This window comes from Mus caroli, unplaced genomic scaffold (genome assembly GCF_978045245.1).
Source record: "Mus caroli unplaced genomic scaffold, Mus_caroli_1 scaffold_12, whole genome shotgun sequence".
NCBI classification, from domain to species: Eukaryota; Metazoa; Chordata; class Mammalia; order Rodentia; family Muridae; genus Mus; species Mus caroli.
Window position 1 is genome coordinate 84,624,518 of NW_028227267.1, and position 19,807 is coordinate 84,644,324.

Here is a 19,807-nt window from a genome sequence, read left to right on the forward strand (position 1 = left end):
CATACACACACACCAAAACACATCTTTGCATGCACAGCATAATACTAACCCTATCTCCTAGGCAAATATTTTAAATAAATCCAATTGTCCAGACAGTGTCAGTTACTATTATTATTATTTCCTTTCTCATATATTAAATCTAGACTGCAGATTCCTCTCCCCCCTCCCCAATCTCCCTCCCTTCCCCAACCCCCTATATTTACTCCCCTCCATCACCTCTTAGTAAGGAACATACCTCTCAGGGATGTAGACACAACACTTCATAACAGGCTATCAGGCCAGGCACACATATCACATCAAGGCTGAACAAAGGAGAACAGCAGGAGAAACAGAGCCTCACAATCAGGGAACAGAGTGTGTGACAGTCACCCCTTCTATTGTTAGGAGTCTCACAAGAACACCAAGCTACACAACCATAACATGTCTGTAGAGTACTTGAGGCCTGCCTGGTTAGAGGATGGCTGGTCAAGGTGCCTCGTCCCCCATTACTAGGGTTACTCTCTTGGTTTCTACGGAGTTTCCATTGCACTAGGTTTCAATTTTACCCCGAAATGCCTCCCTCCCAATTCTAGTTGATTCTCTCTCAGTATTATCTTCTTTATCATCATCATCATCATCACCTCTATTTATTATTATTATTATTATTATTATTATTATTATTAAGTCAAAAAGTTTATGAAGGGGCTTGTCATGCATGTTCTCCATTTTGAGAGACACTAATTTATCATAACAAAATTCAGACATATTTTAATCATATTTTTCACATATGACTCTTAGACTATTTACAGAAATAAAATTTCTCTTCTGAATAGTCATCTTCTACCCAGTGTGCCAGCATTTTCAGCAGGAATATTGGCTATTAGTTCCATGTAGTAGAACACTCTTGAGTTAGGAATCCCTAATTTTAGTTACAGTTCATAAGATTTAGAACATTTTCCTTTTTCCCATTATAAATTCAGCCTGACTGTATTCCTGCCTCCATAAGATTTTGTAAAAGTTGAAGGCAATGATATGGAAAAGCATAATTGTGTATTATTGCGACTTCATCAACACTTTATTAGCAGCAAGCCATTAAGCAATTTAGAAGTAGTCACTATTTTTCTGGTTACTGGACTTTGAGCTTACACTTCTCTACGTGGCTTTGATGACCCTGCACTTTATGGATGTTGAACTAATCTCATCACACTGTATCTTAAAACCCTGTCTCTTGTCTGACAGCCCATTTCTGAGCTTTCTGCCAGTTCTTTCATGTGTCTATTCCAATTCTGTGCACCTTGCCTAACTAGAATCGGATTGCTGCAGTTTCCCTGCATAGAGTTAAAGCCATACACTCTCTGTTTATATTGCTCCATCTAGTCACTTAGTGGCTAAATATTTCTGGTCTTATGTACTTCATTGGGGTTTTATATTTGTGTCTTTACCACAAAATAAACCTGTTTCTCAGTTGGTTCATCTGACTCCTTCTACCTTTCTAATTGAGCCTTTGCAGAAGCACAAGTGACTAGCAGATATGGGGTACATTTTAATTGTAATACAAAAGAAACCTGTCATTTTTCCACTGCATGGTTTTAGCTCCCTTGTCAAAGATCAAGTAACCATAGGTGTGTGGGTTCATTTCCTCCATTGCTGATGGGATTGCAAGCTTATACAGCCACTCTGGAAGTCAGTCTGGTGGTTCCTCAGAAAATTGGACATAGTACTACCGGAAGATCCAGCAATACCTCTCCTGAGCATATACCCAGAAGATGCTCCAACTGGTAATAAGGACACATGATCCATTATGTTCATAGCAGCCTTATTTATAATAGCCAGAAGCTGGAAGAACCCAGATGTCCCTCAACAGAGGATATAGAAAATGTGGTACATTTACACAATGGAGTACTACTCAGCTATTAAAAACAATGAATTTATGAAATTCTTGGGCAAATAGATGTATCTGGAGGATATCATCCTTAGTGAGGTAACCCAATCACAAAAGAAGTCACTAGATATGTACTCACTGATAAGTGGATATTAGCCCAGAAACTTAGAATACCCGATACAATTTGCAAAACACAAGAAAATCAAGAAGGATGACCAGCATGTGGATACTTCATTCCTGCTTATAACAGGGGACAAAATGCCCATGGAATGAGTTACAGAGACACAATTTGGAACTAAGATGAAAGGATGGACCATCCAGAGACTACACCACCTGGGGATCCATTTCATAATCAGCCACCAAACCCAGACTCTATTGCATATGCCAGCAATATTTTGCTGAAAGGCTCCTGATATAGCTGTCTCATGTAAGGCTATGTCAGTGCCTGACAAATACAGAAGTGGATGCTCACAGTCATCTATCGGATGGAACACAGGACCCCCAATGGAGGAGCTAGAGAAAGTACCCAAGGAGCTGAAGGGGTCTGCAACCGTATAGGTGGAACAACAACATGAACTAACTAGTACCCCCAGAGCTGGTGTCTCTTGCTGAATATGTAGCAGAAGATGGCCTAGTCGGCTATCATTGGGAAGAGAGGCCCCTTGGCCTTGCAAACTTTATATGCCCCAGTACAGGGGAATGCCAGGGCCAAGAAGTAGGAGTGGGTGGGTAGGGGAGCAGGTCTGGGGAGGGTATAAGGGATGTTCAGGATAGCATTTGAAATTCATATAAAGAAAATATCTAATAAAATAAATAAATAAAAATGAAACCAAGATTTCCATAAAATACTATGATCACTTACCATTTCAAGTGAAACCACTTAAAAATCATGACTTCAGATAAAGTTTATTTCACCAAATAAAATTTGTATTGACCTTTGTTTACCTTTGGTTAGTCACAAAGCAACATTTAAGAATCTGACATAAAATTATACATACATTTTGGAGTTTTCTTAATAATTTTAGTGGCATAATTACATATACTCAAACAGAAAAATATGATCGTGGTGCTTTTGAGGCTGTGGAAATGCAGGGAAAAAAAGGAAGATGAAGCTAGTTTTTATGTGCATTTTTGTAGTTTGGGTGAGTTTTTTTTTCATTTATTCCTGAGGCATACATAAGACCCCAAACAGAAAAAAATAGATAAAATATATCAGACAATAGAAGTAGAGACCCAAGTCTAAAAGGAAAGGCCCATTGTACTAGTGAAATTACATGGAATCATTGTGGGACTCAGCATCCTGCAGGGCAGTCTAAGGAACACTGCAGATCGTTCTTGTCAAGGCTCCCAACATGTGTAGGATGAGAATTTAGTTTAGAGTACAAAATTCACATCAGATTATAATTTATAACTCTCTTAAAATATGAATTCTAAGAGCTATTTTAAGTTTAAAACATGTTTTAATAATGACCCTTTTGAATTCTAGGAGGTATTGAGCACATCTAAAACTTTTGTACTCTTTTATGTTTTAGAGAATAATAGTAGAGTTATGAAAAATTAAATATTCCCTTTATCAATGACTGGTCATGAAACCATAATTCTAAAAATACATTTAATTTATAATAGATACATTTCAGACATTTTTAAGATTTTTTTAGACATGCAAATAATTTTAGTCTTTTCTATGCTTCATCAGCTATTTCTATAAAAAATTAGGGAGGGAATTTAAAATATCCAGAGTATTTTATTTCATAATCCTACTGAACATCACAAAGAAGATTTAAATTTGTATAGTTCCAGTGTCTTAAAAGAATAGTCATATTTTAGGATAGAATATTAATATATTTGATAGAATCAAGTGACAAGCAAACTCTGTAAGATTTTTGCAATATGTTGTGACAAAAATCCATATAACAGAGATTCACCTTTAACTCAATAATCACCCAATTACCAGCCTTAAGTTTTAATTCATTAGAAGTATAACTGTTAATAAGGTTATGATACTGCCAGGCAGTGGTGGCACACACCTTTAATACCAGCACTAGGGAGGCAGAGGCAGGTGGATTTCTGAGTTTGAGGCCAGCCTGGTCTACAGAGTGAGTTCCAGGACAGCCAGGGATATACAGTGAAACCCTGTCTCGATAAAAAAGGAAAAAAAAATTAAGGTTATAATAATAGCATAATAACATAGAAGAGAGGAAGAGAGTAGTGAAAGACATAGTTAGAATTACTATTATGCAACACATACCTTTAATCCAAGCATTTGGATGGCAGAGGCAGGCCCATCTCTAAGTTTGAGGACATCCTTGTATATGGAGTAAGTTCCAAGACAGCCATGGATACACAGAGAAACATTGAAATACACACACACACACACACACACACGTGTATATATATATATATATATATATATATATATATATATATATATATATATAAAATTTCTGTTATTGTAATAGAAAACAAGGGGACACGTTGTTGAGGAATTAACGTAGAATTAGAAGGATGGTGGTACTATTTACCATGGGCATTGGAAGAGGAATCTTGTCTCTGCTTACTGGTTCTATGAAAAGGTGTCCTTAACCTCTTAGTTTTGTGTTTTTTTTTATTTTTTAATTAGATATTTTCTTCATTTACATTCCCAATGCTACCCCAAAAGTCCCCCAAACCCTCCACCCCACTTTCCTCCCCCACCACTCCCCTCCCCCTTCCCTCCCCCCAATTTCCCCTCCCCCCACTCCCACTTCTTGGCCCTGGCGTTCCCTTGTACTGAGGCATATAAAGTTTGCAAGACCAATGGGCCTCTCTTTTCACTGATGGCCGACTAGGCCGTCTTCTGATACATATGCAGCTAGAGACACGAGCTCTGGGGGGTACTGGTTAACTCATATTGTTGTTCCACCTATAGGGTTGCAGACCCCATTAGCTCCTTGGGTACTTTCTCTAGCTCCTCCATTGGGAGCCCTGTGATCCATCCACTAGCTGACTGTGAGCATCCACTTCTGTGTTTGCTAGGCCCCAGCATAGCCTCACAAGAGACAACTATATCAGGGTCCTAGTAAGCTTTTAAATGCAATAATCCTCTGGGTGTGTTTCTTCAGGAGTTTGTTATGATTTTATTTCCCCTTTGGGAGGTTTTTGTTTTTGTTTTTTGTTTTGTACTTATTTACATTACATTACCGTGGAAACAATATTATCCCTGCTGTAAAAGAGTTCACCAGAATTGTCAGCATGTTACTATGAAGGGACTATTTTTGCTACTGTACTCAGCAGAATGACAGAAATATCAGTCTGCAAGGTAAAATCTGATCCTCAATTGATGAAGAGGGAGCTGGGCTGACTACCTGAGGCTGTTGCAGTTTATGTGAAGGTGAGGACAGTGGGGCCCCCATTTCTATCTCATTAGGGATTGAATGTCACAAGATAATTTTCTTTGCTCCTTTCTCAAGGAGCACAGGAGGTCCTCATTCTTCCTAATAAAGATGACTTTAATAAAAAGTAAAAAAAAAAGTTTCACGGAATATAGATGTAATCCCTGATTAGGGACACCAAAGATAGGGCCTAAAGGAAGACTGTTTTTCTTTTCCTGCAAAGCCATTTTTACCCATCTCTATTCCTCTACATAAGTATCTGCTTGGCTTATATTCATTCTAATATCTTCTGAAGTAGACACATTTGGAAAAATAAGCACTGCATAAGCAGAAATCTTTACATGTTAATTATATTCAAATATATTCACATATACTTCTGAAACATAATGGTGTACTGTACACACACACACAACACACACACAATCACACACACACACACAAACACACACTAGCTCTCTGTTCCACTGTTCTGTAGCAGTCATTTGCACTGGAGAAATGTATTAAATTATTGTGATAAACTCATTTACTTGGTCAGAAATGTAAGGTAAGTTTATTGTCTTGAGTTAATGCATACACTTAGTATGCACTTCTCATGTCTTATTGCCCATCTGTGATTTTAGGTGGCATAGAGCAAGCCCATGTAACGTGTCTTATTGGGCCTTTACAAATCAGATGAAGGACCTGTCCATTCTATGTATTGGCCAGGGAATAGCTGAGAAGAAAGATGTCTAGGTAAAAGTCAAAGAATATCTCACAATCAGAGTTAGATCCTGTTGCATCCTTACAACGTGTTTCTGGTTAACTGTATAGAAAGAATTTGCCCTACTTTTCAATTGTTAATCACATTTTATACCTATAAACTGAAATGCAGGTAAGAACAATGGTATGGCGTGGCATTACATCAGTTTCTGGAGTCTTCACAACAAAACTTTTCACTCTGGGGATATCTAATCAATGACTGCCCAGAAAAATCTCACAGACTGCAGCAAATAAATAAGTGCTATAATTAATAGATGCACTGTCTATGAGGCTTTCAAAGCCTAAGGTAGGATAGGCTTTAGAAGACAATTCATGTGAATTAAGAGTGCCTCTGAAGGCAAGGATAGGCAAAGCAATGCCATTGAGGTTCAACTGGAGTAGAGAAATAAGGCTGTGTAATTACTTCAGTTAAAATTATCACTATTTCAGTTAGTACTGTCACTACACAGGTCTAAATTTTGAATTAGGAAAAACCATCATGAAATAGTGTCTAATTTTCAGTATATTCTAAATTATATGACTGCTTTTTTTTTCCTCTTTAGAAAGTTTTTATGTATCCAGTTTTGGCTTTAAAATTTCTAAGAAGTTGACAATGATTATTTTTCCCTCTTTCTTCTACTCATTGACTGCTTGGAGTACAGGCATCCAAGACCATGGGACACAAAGAAAGAGCTTCTTTAAGCATGAAAGTATTTCATCACCTGAGCTATATTTGCAGTCTTTCACCTAAGTATCTTCTAAGTCATTCTTTCCATCAATGTGCAGTAGAGAGATGAATTCATTGATTTTTGGATTGTCTTTCTTTAATTTTTGCCAATTACTCAACTAACCTTCCTTCTTTTAATGATTATCATTTTAAAAAACAGGCTGAATTTAATTAAAAGAACAAAATGATAAACTAATACCATCTTGTTTTTTACTTCTCAAATAATAATTCTTTAATTGTATGTACTGAGCAATTTTATGTACTGAGAAATAGGATTATCCTGTTTTTTTTTGTTTGTTTGTTTTGTTTTTGTTTGGCAGAATTTTAATGACTGCTTCTATTACTTTAGGGGTTATGGGACTGTTTACTTGGTTTATCTGGTCCTGATTTAATGTTGGTATTTGGTATCTGTCTCGAAAATTGGGCATTTCATCCAGATTTTCCAGTTTTGTTGAGTATCTGATGATTTTCTCGTTTCCTCAGTTTCTGTCGTTATGTCTCCCTTTTCATTTATGATTTTCTTACTTTGGACAATATCTATGTGCCATCTAGTTAGTCTGCCTAAGGGTTTATCTATCTCATTGATTTCTCAAAGAACCAGCTCCTGGTTTTGTTGATTCCTTTTATAGTTTTTTTTGTTTGTTTGTTTCTAATCAGTTGATTTCAGCCCTGAGTTTGAATATTTCCTGCTGTCTACTCCTTGTTTAGGTGTGCTTTTAAGGAGTTATTATTTGCTCTCTCCAGTTTCTTTTTGGAGGCACCCAGAGCTATGAGTTTTTCTCATAGCACTGCTTTCAATGTTTCTCATAAGTTTGGGTATGTTGTGCCTTCATTTTCATTAAATTCTTAAAAAGTCTTTAATTTCCTTCTTTATTTCTTCTTTAACCACGTTATAATTGAGTAGAATTTTGTTTGGCTTGTACTTGAATGTGGGCTTTCTATAGTTTGTGTTGTTATTGAATATCAGCCTTAGTCTCTGGTGATCTGATAGGATGCATGGGATTATTTAAATCTTCTTGTTTCTATCAGTCCTTCAAAGAAGACCTAATGCCAATATTCTTCAAACTATTCCAGAAAATAGAAACAGAAGGAACACTATCAAATTCATTCTATGAAGCCACAGTTATGCGGATACAAAAACTACACAAAGACCCAACAAAGAAAGAACTTCAGAGTAATTTCCCTTCTGAATATTGATGTAAAAATACTCAATATTCTTGCATACCAAATTTAAGAACACATTAAAATGATTATTCACTACAATCAAGCAAGCTTCATCCCAGGAATTCAGGGATGGTTCAATATACAGAAATCCATCAATTTAATGCACTATATAAACAAACTCAAAGGAAAAAAAAAGACATGATCATTTCATTAGATGCTGAAAAAGCATTTGGCAAAATTGATCATCCCTTCACATTAAAAGTTTTGGATGATTTTTGACAAAGAAGCTAAAACCATCCAGTGGAAAAAAGACAGAATTTTAAACAAATAGTTCTGGTTCAAGTGGCAGTCAGCATGTAGAAGATTTCAAATTGATTGATTCTCATCTCCATGTACAAATCTTAAGTCCAAGTGAACCAAGGACCTCCACCTAAAACCAGATATACTGAATCTAATATAAGAGAAAGTGAGGAAAAGTCTCTAACAGAGCTAAACAGAGAGTTCCATTTGCCTAAGAATTTCATAATTTTATTGTTTTTTAATAGCTGAGTAGTACTCCATTATATAAATGTACCACATTTTCTGTATCCATTCCTCTGCTGAGGGACATCTGGGTTCTTTCCAGCTTCTGACTATTATTAATAAGGCTGCTATGAACATAGTGGAGCATGTGTCCTTATTACAAGTTGGAGCATCTTCTGGGTATATGCCCAGGAGATATATTGCTGGATCTTCTGGTAGTACTATTTCTAATTTTTCTGAGGAACAGCCAGACTGATTTCCAGAGTGGTTGTACCACTCAATCTCAGCAGCAATGAAGGAGTATTCCTCTTTCACCACATCCTTGCCAGCATCTGCTGTCACCTGAATTTTTGATCTTAGCCATTCTGACTGGTGTGAGGTGGAATCTCAGGTTTGTTTTGATTTGCATTTCCCTGATGACTAAGGATGTTGAACACTTTTTCAGCTGCTTCTTAGCCTATTGGAATTCCTCAGTTGAGAATTCTTTGTTTAGCTCTGTACCCCATTTTTAACGGGGTTATTTGATTTTTCTGGAGTCCAGCCATCTTCTTGAGTTCTTTGTATATATTGGATATTAGTCTCCTATTGAATTTAGGACTGGTAAAGATCCTTTTCCAATCTGTTGGTTGCCTTTTTATCTTATTGACAGTGTCTTTCGCCTTACAGAAGCTTTGCAATTTTATGAGGTCCCATTTGTCAATTCTCGATCTTACAGCATAAGCTATTGCTGTTCTCTTCAGGAATTTTTCCCCTGTGCCCTTATCTTCGAGGCTTTTCCCCACTTTCTCCTCTATAAATTTTAGTGTCTTTTGTTTTATGTGGCGTTCCTTGATCCTTGAGGTTTTGGAGAAGGAACTGAAGGATCTTAGGGGATTTACATCCCTGAAGGGGGAGCAACAGTGTCAACTAGCCAGACCTCCCAGAGTTCCCAGAGAGTGGATCACTATTCAAAGATTATACATAGATGGACACATGGCTCTGGCTGCCTATGTGGCAGAGGATGGCCTTATTGGACATCAATGAAAGGTGTGTCTCTTGGTCCTGTGGGGGTTTGATGCCCCAGTGTAGGGGAATGGCAAGGTAAGAAGGTGGGAGTAGGTAGGAGGATGGGGGAGCACCATTATAAGGGCAGGGGGAGTGGTGGGATAGAGTGTTTCTAGAGGGGAAAGCTGGAGAGGGGATAATATTTGAAATGTAAACAAAGAAAATATTCAATAAAAGAAAAAATGGAAAAAATAGGATTATCTACTCTAAATTATTACAAGGGCATTTCAAATCTTGTATGTTAAGTTGTGTGACTAATACATTTTCTAAAAATATAATTTTCAAATGAGACAGCTACTCTGTCTTTTATAATCCTTCTTAATATAAATTAGAGGATATACTGATTTTTCTATTTATTAATACTTCCACACAAGTCAGTTATGAATATTCTCCAATTGTATTATTTTTTTCATTTCTTCAAAATCACAGTTTGCCCAAAAATATCCAAATGACTGAGTTTGTTTAGCACAAAATGTTCAAGTCAGAGAACATGATTCATTTTATTAATAAGTCTATGAATGTGAAATGTTTTATATTTGTATTGTTGATAGAAATATCTTTATTGAATCTTAAAATATCAGCTGAAGAAAATCTGAATCTAGCATTTTAATTGTGTAGGGGGGTTGTTTGAGTTTTCTATGTCACATTCTTCCTGTACAGAGTTAGATTATTGACATATTAAAAATAATAAATTATCCCATTACCATAAGATGGTAATCTTTAGTGAATATATGTCAAACAGATAGTTCATAAAAAGGATACTAAGCTTTTGTAGAAGGAGTGAATCTTTGGGTAAAGATTATTATTTTAGCCTTTATGTCATAAAGTGCATGCACTAACTGAAAATGGAAAATTCAGGGCATTTTGTCACCTACAGGAGGGAGAGGATTATATAGAAGAAATGGTTAGTAAGAAGATTGCCTGGACTCTTTGATCTCTACTGAAAATGTCCTTTAGTATGACAGGTTATATTGATGTCAGCTTTGAAGGAGCAAAACTTCAGAACAGGGGAATTGTCTACTTAATCCTGTGGGTGCTATATATTCTTGCACAACATTACAATTCTGAAAAACATGTTTCTGAAATTGTGAATGAAATTAAGGAAGAATGAGAGATTTAAAGGAGGTAAATGATTTTATTTGTCTAAAATAAGAATCTCACGATGCACCTTGGCATCTGAAAAATGACATATAAATATAAACACATAAATAATAATTGTGTGCTATGTGAACAACTATTTTCCTTGATTATTTCTTTGTATAAGTATTTATAATGTAAGCAACTTATGTTAAAGTATATATTAAGTGTTTGGTTAATCCATATATAATTGATAAATGAGCAAGCTTTGAGATTTCTAAAGATAAAATACACTATGGACTGAATTGTGGATTTCTTCCCCAAGCCATAATCTTATTGTTTATATCTTTAGTCCCAAACTGATTTTTGAGTGTTTGAGTTGGGACATTTGCAAGGTGATTAATTGGTTTCTAATGAGATACTTAACATGTGCCCTACAGATGGATTTGCTGTCCTAAAGAAAGCAGAGAGACAGAGGTTCAATCTGTCATATGAAACAACATCAGGAAGGAGACTGTTTGCAACCAAAAAAGCAGTGTTTTCATGAATACCTGACTTTGTTGTCACCTGTTTGGGGCATACATTTTCTCTAGAATTGTAACACAGTTCTTTCGTGTCATATATTCTACAGATTTCTGTAATGCTCTCTTCACTTGATTAGCACTCTTCTCTTGTGCACTTTGATTAACAGGGGTGACAGAATTTTAGTACTCTCAATGTATTGAAATAAATGTACTGCTTTATTAACCACAAATGCAGTATATTTTAAATTCAAGCAAAATAAAAAGAGGAAACCTTATTGGTGAATGTAAAGTATACATTGATTGCATGATATTTTATCACTTTTACTAAAGAATATAAAATTTCAGTGGAATATCATTCCTGGAAGAAATTGGATAAGAGATGAATGAGAATAACATGTACAACACTAGCCAAAAAAATCTGTTGAGTGACTGGTAATATAGATACATATTTCAATTTTATACTTCACTCTATTAGCTCAGTCGGTCTGTTTGATATTAGTTTCAGTGCATGATGCTAGAAAGCCAGACATGTCTTTCTTTTTGAATTATTTGGAACTACTTAATGCAATAAAGGATTTATGTGACACACAGTACATAACTATACACATGCTAGAATGCCTATCTTTGATCAATAATTTTCCACACATAATCTCATTTATTAATCACAGAAATGTTGAAAGAATTCAAAACAAATTGAAAACATTTTTTCAGCTGAAGAGACAAAGAGGTAAAAAGGGATTACTTTCCCACAAACTTTCCTGACAAAGCTCTAGGCTTCTCCCCAATATATTCTCTAAGCATTTATTAATGCATCTATGCATTTATTAATGTCTTTGTGTTATGATTCTCCTCAGATGAAAAAACATGCCAAGAAGAAAATGATGCCTCATTTCTAAATAGGACATTTCTACCGACAAGCCTTTTTATTATGCCAAGACTCAGGAAATATTACGTAAGTTAAACAAAGCAAATGTTAAAACCAGAAACTCTGAAGTGCAGTGAAATGCTACCATATCTATAATTGGTGGCTGTAGCTCTCTCTCTCTCTCTCTCTCTCTCTCTCTCTCTCTCTCTCTCTCTCTCATGAGCTCGAGGACCATTGACCACCTACCCAAGGCCAGGTCAAGATCAAACCAGCAGAAGTTCTGGCATTGATAGGGCAGGCACTGTTTAGGCTTCATCCATTAATTATAAACTTTGGTAGTTCATAGAACTATTAGTATAAGGAACCATTTTTAAACTGTTCCTATTGTTATTTTAGTCCTATTCTAAAGTGTGGCCCCATATGCATGCACATGTAGGCAAGAAGTATACAATTAAAATTGCAAAAGAACTTGCCTTCAGGTTTTCAAAAAATATGCAAAATTCATATGTGTAGCAACACAGTGCAATGTGGTACTTTCTCATGATGGTAGACCTTAGTAGTCAGTGTGGCTCTAGTTAACTACACAATCACAAGGGTAAATAATTCACAGTTCACATGAGGTTCCATATTTTGGGTGTATTAAATGTATTTTCTTCTTTTAATATAGTTTTAATTTACAATGAGTTTATAGATTAGAATCTAGAAATAAGTATAGAAGCACCTGTCTTGAATCTAGCACACTCTATCCAAATTCTCTATTCACACATACATTGTACAAAAGGATCTGCACTGGCTAATTTTCCACATTAATGTACTGATTTGTTTGCAATCAGTCAATTTTTGTGAATCTGTAACTTGGCACTTTATATTAAAATAAAGCTGATACCTGCTTTTATGCTTTTTATTTCTATTTCCTTCTAGACTTATAGCCATGGTAAAAGAACAGTGTCTTACCTGAGAATCACACTGGCAAATACAAAAGATTAGTTTAGTTTAAATCTCGTGATCTTATACTCTACTATAAACTTCCTTTAAGCCATATGTGCATCTGGACTTATTGATTGATAAGCTGCTGTTTAATGTCTTACTCAACTGCAAACTATATAGTCAGGCATAGATGATGAAAATGTTTTCTTTCTTTTCATACTACATATTCTTTTTTTTATTACATATTTTCCTCAATTACATTTCCAATGCTATCCCAAAAGTCCCCCATACCGCCCCCCACTTCCCTACCCTCCCATTCCCATTCTTTTGGCCCTGGCATTCCCCTATATTGGGGCATATAAAGTTTGCAAGCATACTACATATTCTAACTATGGTTTTCCCTCCCTGCCTCCCTCCCACCCAAATATACACCCTTTATTTCTTTCTCTTGCTAGAAACAAACAGGCACCTGAATAATAATAATAAAAAAAACAAATTAAGATAAAAGAGAAGCAAATAAGCCACAATAGGACAAAACAAAGAAACAGAAGGAAAGGAACCAAAGAAAAATCACAGGAAGCACATATGGACACAGGGACACACAAAAAAATGATAAAATCAAAACTAGAAACCAAATCTATATGCAAAATCCTGTAAGAAAAAGACGAAAAGCCCAGACAGAGCATTAGGAGAGAGACAAACAGTAGGTGGCCAATACAGAATGACCTAAATGGCATTTTTTGGAGGCTCTTTGTCTCATAAAAATATTCGTATTAGTAAAGTATAGCTGGTGAAATGTAAACACATCTACTAGATACACGATGACACTGTGAGAACTAAAAGTGCTAATTTCAAGGCTATGTTTTGCTATGTACATACATATGATTTCACTGGCACTGATTTACATGCATGTTAACTACACTAATGGACTTCAAGAAAATGTTAATTGCAATTTAGCATTGACTATTTTCATCCATAGTACAAAAGGATCTCCACTGGTCAATATTCATATTGACAGTCTGAGAAACTCAGATAACTAAATGGCACAGTGGGCATCGATTTTCATCTGCTTTTTTGCTACTAAATCTCTGGGTCTTCTATCATGCTTAAATCTTTTTATATTCATGATTTTTTGTTTATGCTGTTTTTATACAAATGTGTGTCCCAACTGCCTATTATACTTCACATTATACAAAATTGTCCCAGTATAATTTTTTAGTATTTGTTCTACTAAGATGAATAAAATGCTTTTTTCACTCCATTGTTATTTTTATTGCATTAATCAATCAGTACATTTAGATAGACTCAAACAGAATATACATGAAAATGTCTTCTTCCTCTGTCAATTTTAGGACTTATGTCTCAAGATCAGGAAAATGATGGCATTTCAGGTTATTTTGATTATACATGGAATATACAACTTTAACAATTTTTAATCTGGATATTCTACCTTTAAGTTTCTAGGTAATAGATTCTAGCACATAAATTAACTCATTTTATCTTATACAGCTCTGGAAATATTATACAGCTGAAATAACAATAAAACACCATCATTTTAATTTGATGTGGCAAATATAAGTAGATCCCTTTCCAAACTTTAAGTCAATGGTCATATTGAATTGAAATTACAGAGTTCCCCAATCATTATTTATTTGCTTAGGGTAGGCACATGTAATGGGCACAACATTGATAATTGTGTATATAATCACAGTTGGGGTGTTTATCCAAAGGTCTCTAGGTTGTTGAGGAAAGCAACATTCAAAATTTTAAAACATGACAATTAGTATAAGTGATAAAGTGATTTGTCTGGGCATGGAGATGGATATATTCTGTTACCATCCTGCAGCTCTAGAACAAAAACTAATGTCAGAAAGCCATCAGTGACAGAAATTATTTTCATTGAAAATTTAAATTTCAATAGACTTAAACATAAATTGATGGTTTATATATTGTGTATATATTTTAAAACTTTTCCAACTCTCCTACATGCACACATATATTTGTATATATACATATATACATATATGTATATATATATATATATATGTGTGTGTGTGTGTGTGTGTGTATAATATTTACTCTTCTTGTATTGGTCAGATATAGTCCTATTTCTTTTTTAAAATGATGACAAAATAATACTATTTGGGGTGCTAAATGAAAATGTATAAACTTCCTACAAAAAAAAAAAACAGGAAAATAGCTCTCACTTGGCTTTGATTCCTACTTATGCTATATTTTGGTAGCAACGAATCCTTGGGCCATATTCTACATACACACAATAAAATATTCCCTAGCATAGCAATTGTATGGGAATGCCTCTTGTCTGAAAGCCATGTTTATTAAATCTTATAGATTAAACCTATATCTGACTTTGAACTGAAGACTATAAAATTTAAATTAAAATATATAATTTATACTCCAGTATATTAGATATATTTCTTTTTTCTTCATAGTACGGATTGAGACATTCAGTGATGTTAATATTGTTATATTATGTATTACTATTTTTGTTCATCATATAAAATAATATGCATGCTTATAAAAAAAGCCCATCCATGCTTTTTGGTTTGTTCTTCAGTCTCTGTGACACTCAGGGGTACAGGTTAGTTTACTCTGTAGGTCTTGTGGTATCCTTCATCTCTCTGGTTTCTTCAATTCTCCCCAACCCCACTCTTCCACAAGATTCCCAAAGCTCTGCCTATTCCTTAGCTGTTGGTCTCTGTATCTGTTTGTATTAGCTGTTGGATGAAACCTCCCAGAAAATTTATGCTAGGCTTCGTCTGAAAGAAAAGCAGAGTATCATTAATTGTGTCAGGGTTGGCTATTTCCCATGGAGTAGCTCTCATGTTGAACCATTCATTGGTTGGCTATTCCCTCAATCTCCGCTGAGTTTTTAACCATGCAATTATTGTAGGTAGTACAAATTAGGGATTGAAAGTTTTGTGGGTTAATGGTGTCCCCCTCCCTCCACTGGAAGCCCTGCTTGACTACAGGAGGTGGCCTCTTCAGGTAGAGGTCTCAGCTAGAGTCACCAACAAAGCCACCCAGAAGCCAGCCTGATTCCAGAAATGACCCCACTGATTTCTTTTCTCTCTCCTAAACTTCCCACATCTTCACTCCTGCACCACCTCAATCTCCTCCCTACCCTTCTCAAATACAGTTCTCTAACTCTATTTATTTCAGATGTCTATTTTATTTCTCCTTCTAGGTGAAATTCAGGTATCTCTTGGGTAAACCTTATTACTTAGCATCTTTGGATATGTGGATTTTAGCCTGGTTAACTTGTACATTGTGGGCAATAATCACTTATAAGTGAGCACACACCTTGTAGGTTTTTGGGTCTGGGTTACCTCACTCAGGATAATATTTTCTAGTTTCATGCATTTGCCAGCAAATTCCATGATGCCCTTGTTTTTAATAGCTGAGTAATATTCCATTGTGTAAATGAACCACATTTTCTTTATCTGTTCTTCACTAAGGGAAATCTAGATTATTTCTAGTTTCTGACTATAATGAATAAAGCTGCTATGAACATAGTTTAACAAGAGCTCTTGTGGTAGGTATGGTGGAGCATCTTTTGGGTACATACCCAGGAGTGATATCGATTGGTCTTGAGGTGCAACTATTCCCAATTTTATGAGAAACCATCAGATTGATTTACAAACTGGTTGTGTTTTCACTCCCTCCAGAAATGTAGGAATATTCTCCTTACTTCACATCCTCTCAAGCATGTGCTGTACTTGAGTTTTTGATTTGTATTTCTCTGATGATTAAAGACTTGAATAATTCTTTTGATTGTTTCTTGGCCTTTAGAAATTCCTCTGCTGAAATTTTTCTATACTCAACTGCACTACACTGCATTGGACTCACTGTACTAAAATAAACTCAACTCCAGTTAACTGAACTGAAGGAACTCAACTCCCCTGCACTGCTCTTATATAGCTTTTCTCCTGAGAGTTGGATATCTCTGACTCACTCTGTCAAATATTTCTCTGATTCATCACTTTCTCTGACCCTCAATTAGACATCATTCTTTAAGATTTAAGTTATGTATTAAAGGATTCCAGCCAGAGGGATCAAAGCTGTGTACTAAGGGTCTGACTGCATTCCAGCCAGATCATACAGACCCTAAACGTCTTTGGATGTGATCAGACCAGCCATGTTGGTGGATCAAAATCCCTTTATAAATGACATAATGAAATTTGAAGGAAAATGGATGTAACTAGAAAAGATTGTCCTGAGTGAGTTAACCCAGACCAAAAAGACAAACATTGTGCCGGTTTGAATATTCTTGGCCCATTGAGTGGCACTATTTGGAGGTATGGCCTTGTTAGAGTAGGTATGACCTTGTTGGAAGAAGGGTGTCACTGCAGAAGTGGGCAATGTTATGCTCCTCCTAGCTGCCTGAAAGCCATTCTTCTCCTGTCTACCTTTGCATAATGATGTAGAGTTCTCAGATTCTCTAGCACCATGGCTGCCTGGTGGTGCCATGCTCCCACCTTGATGATAGTGGACCGGACCTCTGAATCTATGACAGCCTCAATTTAAAAAGTTCCATTGGTCATGGTGTTTCTTCCCAGCAGTAAAATGCTAAGATGTATGTATTCACTTATAAGTTAATATTATTCATAAAAGCACAGGATAACCATGTTACAAAACATAGATTCAAAGAAAGTAAATAACATGGAGGGTCCAAGGTGGGACAGTTTAATCTCACTGGAAAGGAGGAATAGATTAGACTTAAGGGTGGCTGGAGTTAGGGGAATTGGTAGGGGACAGGTATGGATAGGAAGAAGAGGGATGAGATGTGGATAGGATGTGGAGAGAGACTACTGTGAGAGACAACTGGATAAGGTGGGCAGGCATCTCTGGTATAAGCTAGAAACCTAGGACAATGGAAACTCTTAGGAATCTAAGATGGTAACCCTAGCTAAGACTCCTTGTAATGGGAGGTATAGGGTGTAAACCAGCCATCTCCTGTAACCAGGCAAGACTTTCAGTGGAAGTATTGGGACACCAAGCTAGCCACAAAACCTTACACCCACTATTTGTCCTACCTATAAAATGTGCAGGGGTAAAAGATGGAGCAGAATTTGAGGGAAGGAGCAATCAGTGACTGGCCTAGCTTGGGACCCATGCTATGAGTGAGGAGACCACAATATTAATGATATGTAGTATAATGCTATACCTGCCTAGCTTAACTGTTATCAGAGAAAACTCCTCCAATACTTCATGGAAAAAAATATTTATGTTGTTTTTAGATTGTAATATAACTATGTCTGTAAGTAATTATACTCTATTTCCTGCCCCCAAACTCTCTCATGATCACCCTTTATTTATTTCATATTATAACCTCTTTACCAGATTGTTAAAATATTTTATATGCCTTTCATCAGGTTTAAACTGACTTTGTCATTTTTATAAATAGTTATTCATCATCAAGAGAATGCTATTTAATTAGGTTGTGAATTTAAACTGCTATTTTTTAAATTGAAAATAGATTCTTCTCTCATACAATACATTCTTGCCAGAGCTTCCCCCTCCCCTTCACTCTTCCTAGCTATAATCTCCACCTCCCATCTTTCACAGATCCTTTCCTCCTCAAGTCCATTCAGAAAAGAGCAGGCCTCTAAGAGACAGCAATCAAACATGATAAAAAAAAAAAGATACATCATAATACAGCAGCAGCTCTCACATACAGGCTGGACAAAGCTGGAAGAAAAAGCATCCCAAAATGAATAAAAGTATCAGAGACACATCAGGTCACACTGATCAGAATCCCACACAAGACTCCAAGCTAACAACAGAAACATATATGCACAGAACCTAGTCAGACTGCTGAACATTTTGAAAGAAACACTAATATTAAAGAATAAAGATGCAGCCTTTGACATTTCTTTCTCAAGATGCTTCTTGCATTTTTCATGCATCTTTCCTTTTTCATTCCATGTCTAGGCTTTTAGTCAAAGAAATCTGAAGTTGAATAGAGACTTCCTCTCTTACAAGTATGATGTTTAAAAATTTCTCAAATTTCCTCAGATTACCAGATAATTAGCTAGTAATGTTTAAAGACTTTTCAGTTATCAGTTATTTAATAGATTTCTTCTAGCATAAATTCTCATAGTTCTTTATCTTATTCTTTAGGTAAAAAATTTAAAAAAATGCATTGTCTTTCCTAAAGTTGTATTGCTTACCATAATTTACAAAAGCATATATAAAAAAATAAAATATCTAAAACTTTACATTTAGCAGTATGCTGTGATAAAACATTATCTTATATGTGTTTAATATATCTTTTAAAAATGATATTTTCCTGTGTATTTCTCTTGTATAATTCATTTTGTTTGCAGTCTGAAGAACAATTTATAGGCTTTTTTTTGGTATTGGAGATTTATGGTTTTTCTTGTAGTCAAAATGACAGTTAGCTCTGGTTATGTATCAAGAAATAACATTTTATGAACTATTTTACTTTATACACATTAATTATTTTAACGAGAGCAAACTCTTTTTTATTGAAGAATGGAGCGAGGATAGTAATCAAAAATTTAATTTTAAATTTACTTTTGAAAGTAAATAATATGAATACTTTTTTTAGTGGTTGTCTTGAAAATCTAACTTGTTCCTTACACGTTACTAGTGAATGCATTCATTTAAGTCTAAGTACATATTTGTTTGAAACTAATACATGTTTTATAGTATACTTGGCATATGGTAGATAGTAGCGAAATATGCAGAATTGTTACTTAGGAAATTTGAAATTAAATAAATGAACTAGACAACAAGACTTTAAAACAATATTTAAGGAGCAACACTGTTGTTATGTGTAACAATAATCTATTTTGGCATTAAGCAAACATTTGAGTCTCAAGACTGACATTTATTAACTGTAGAACATGATTTAGTTCTTATTAAATTGAAATAAAGTTTACAACTAAACAAACTTGAGATTATTTATATAAAAATTTAGACTAGTACCTTGTCTAAATA

At 35.3% G+C, this 19,807-nt stretch overlaps 1 protein-coding gene across 6 annotated transcripts in view; it reads left to right on the plus strand.

Moving 5' to 3' along the window:
- Positions 1-19,807, plus strand: part of LOC147001924 (uncharacterized) — a 72,237-nt gene that overhangs the window by 49,874 nt on the left and 2,556 nt on the right. For all 6 annotated transcript variants that reach the window (XR_015044692.1, XR_015044695.1, XR_015044693.1 and 3 more), the window contains one exon: positions 11,883-11,980. Coding sequence is in view for 1 of the 6 variants with exons in the window: in XM_085828809.1 (XP_085684935.1) it covers positions 11,883-11,980 (98 nt within the window). In the remaining 5 variants the exon portion in view is untranslated. The remainder of the gene's footprint in view (positions 1-11,882; positions 11,981-19,807) is intronic.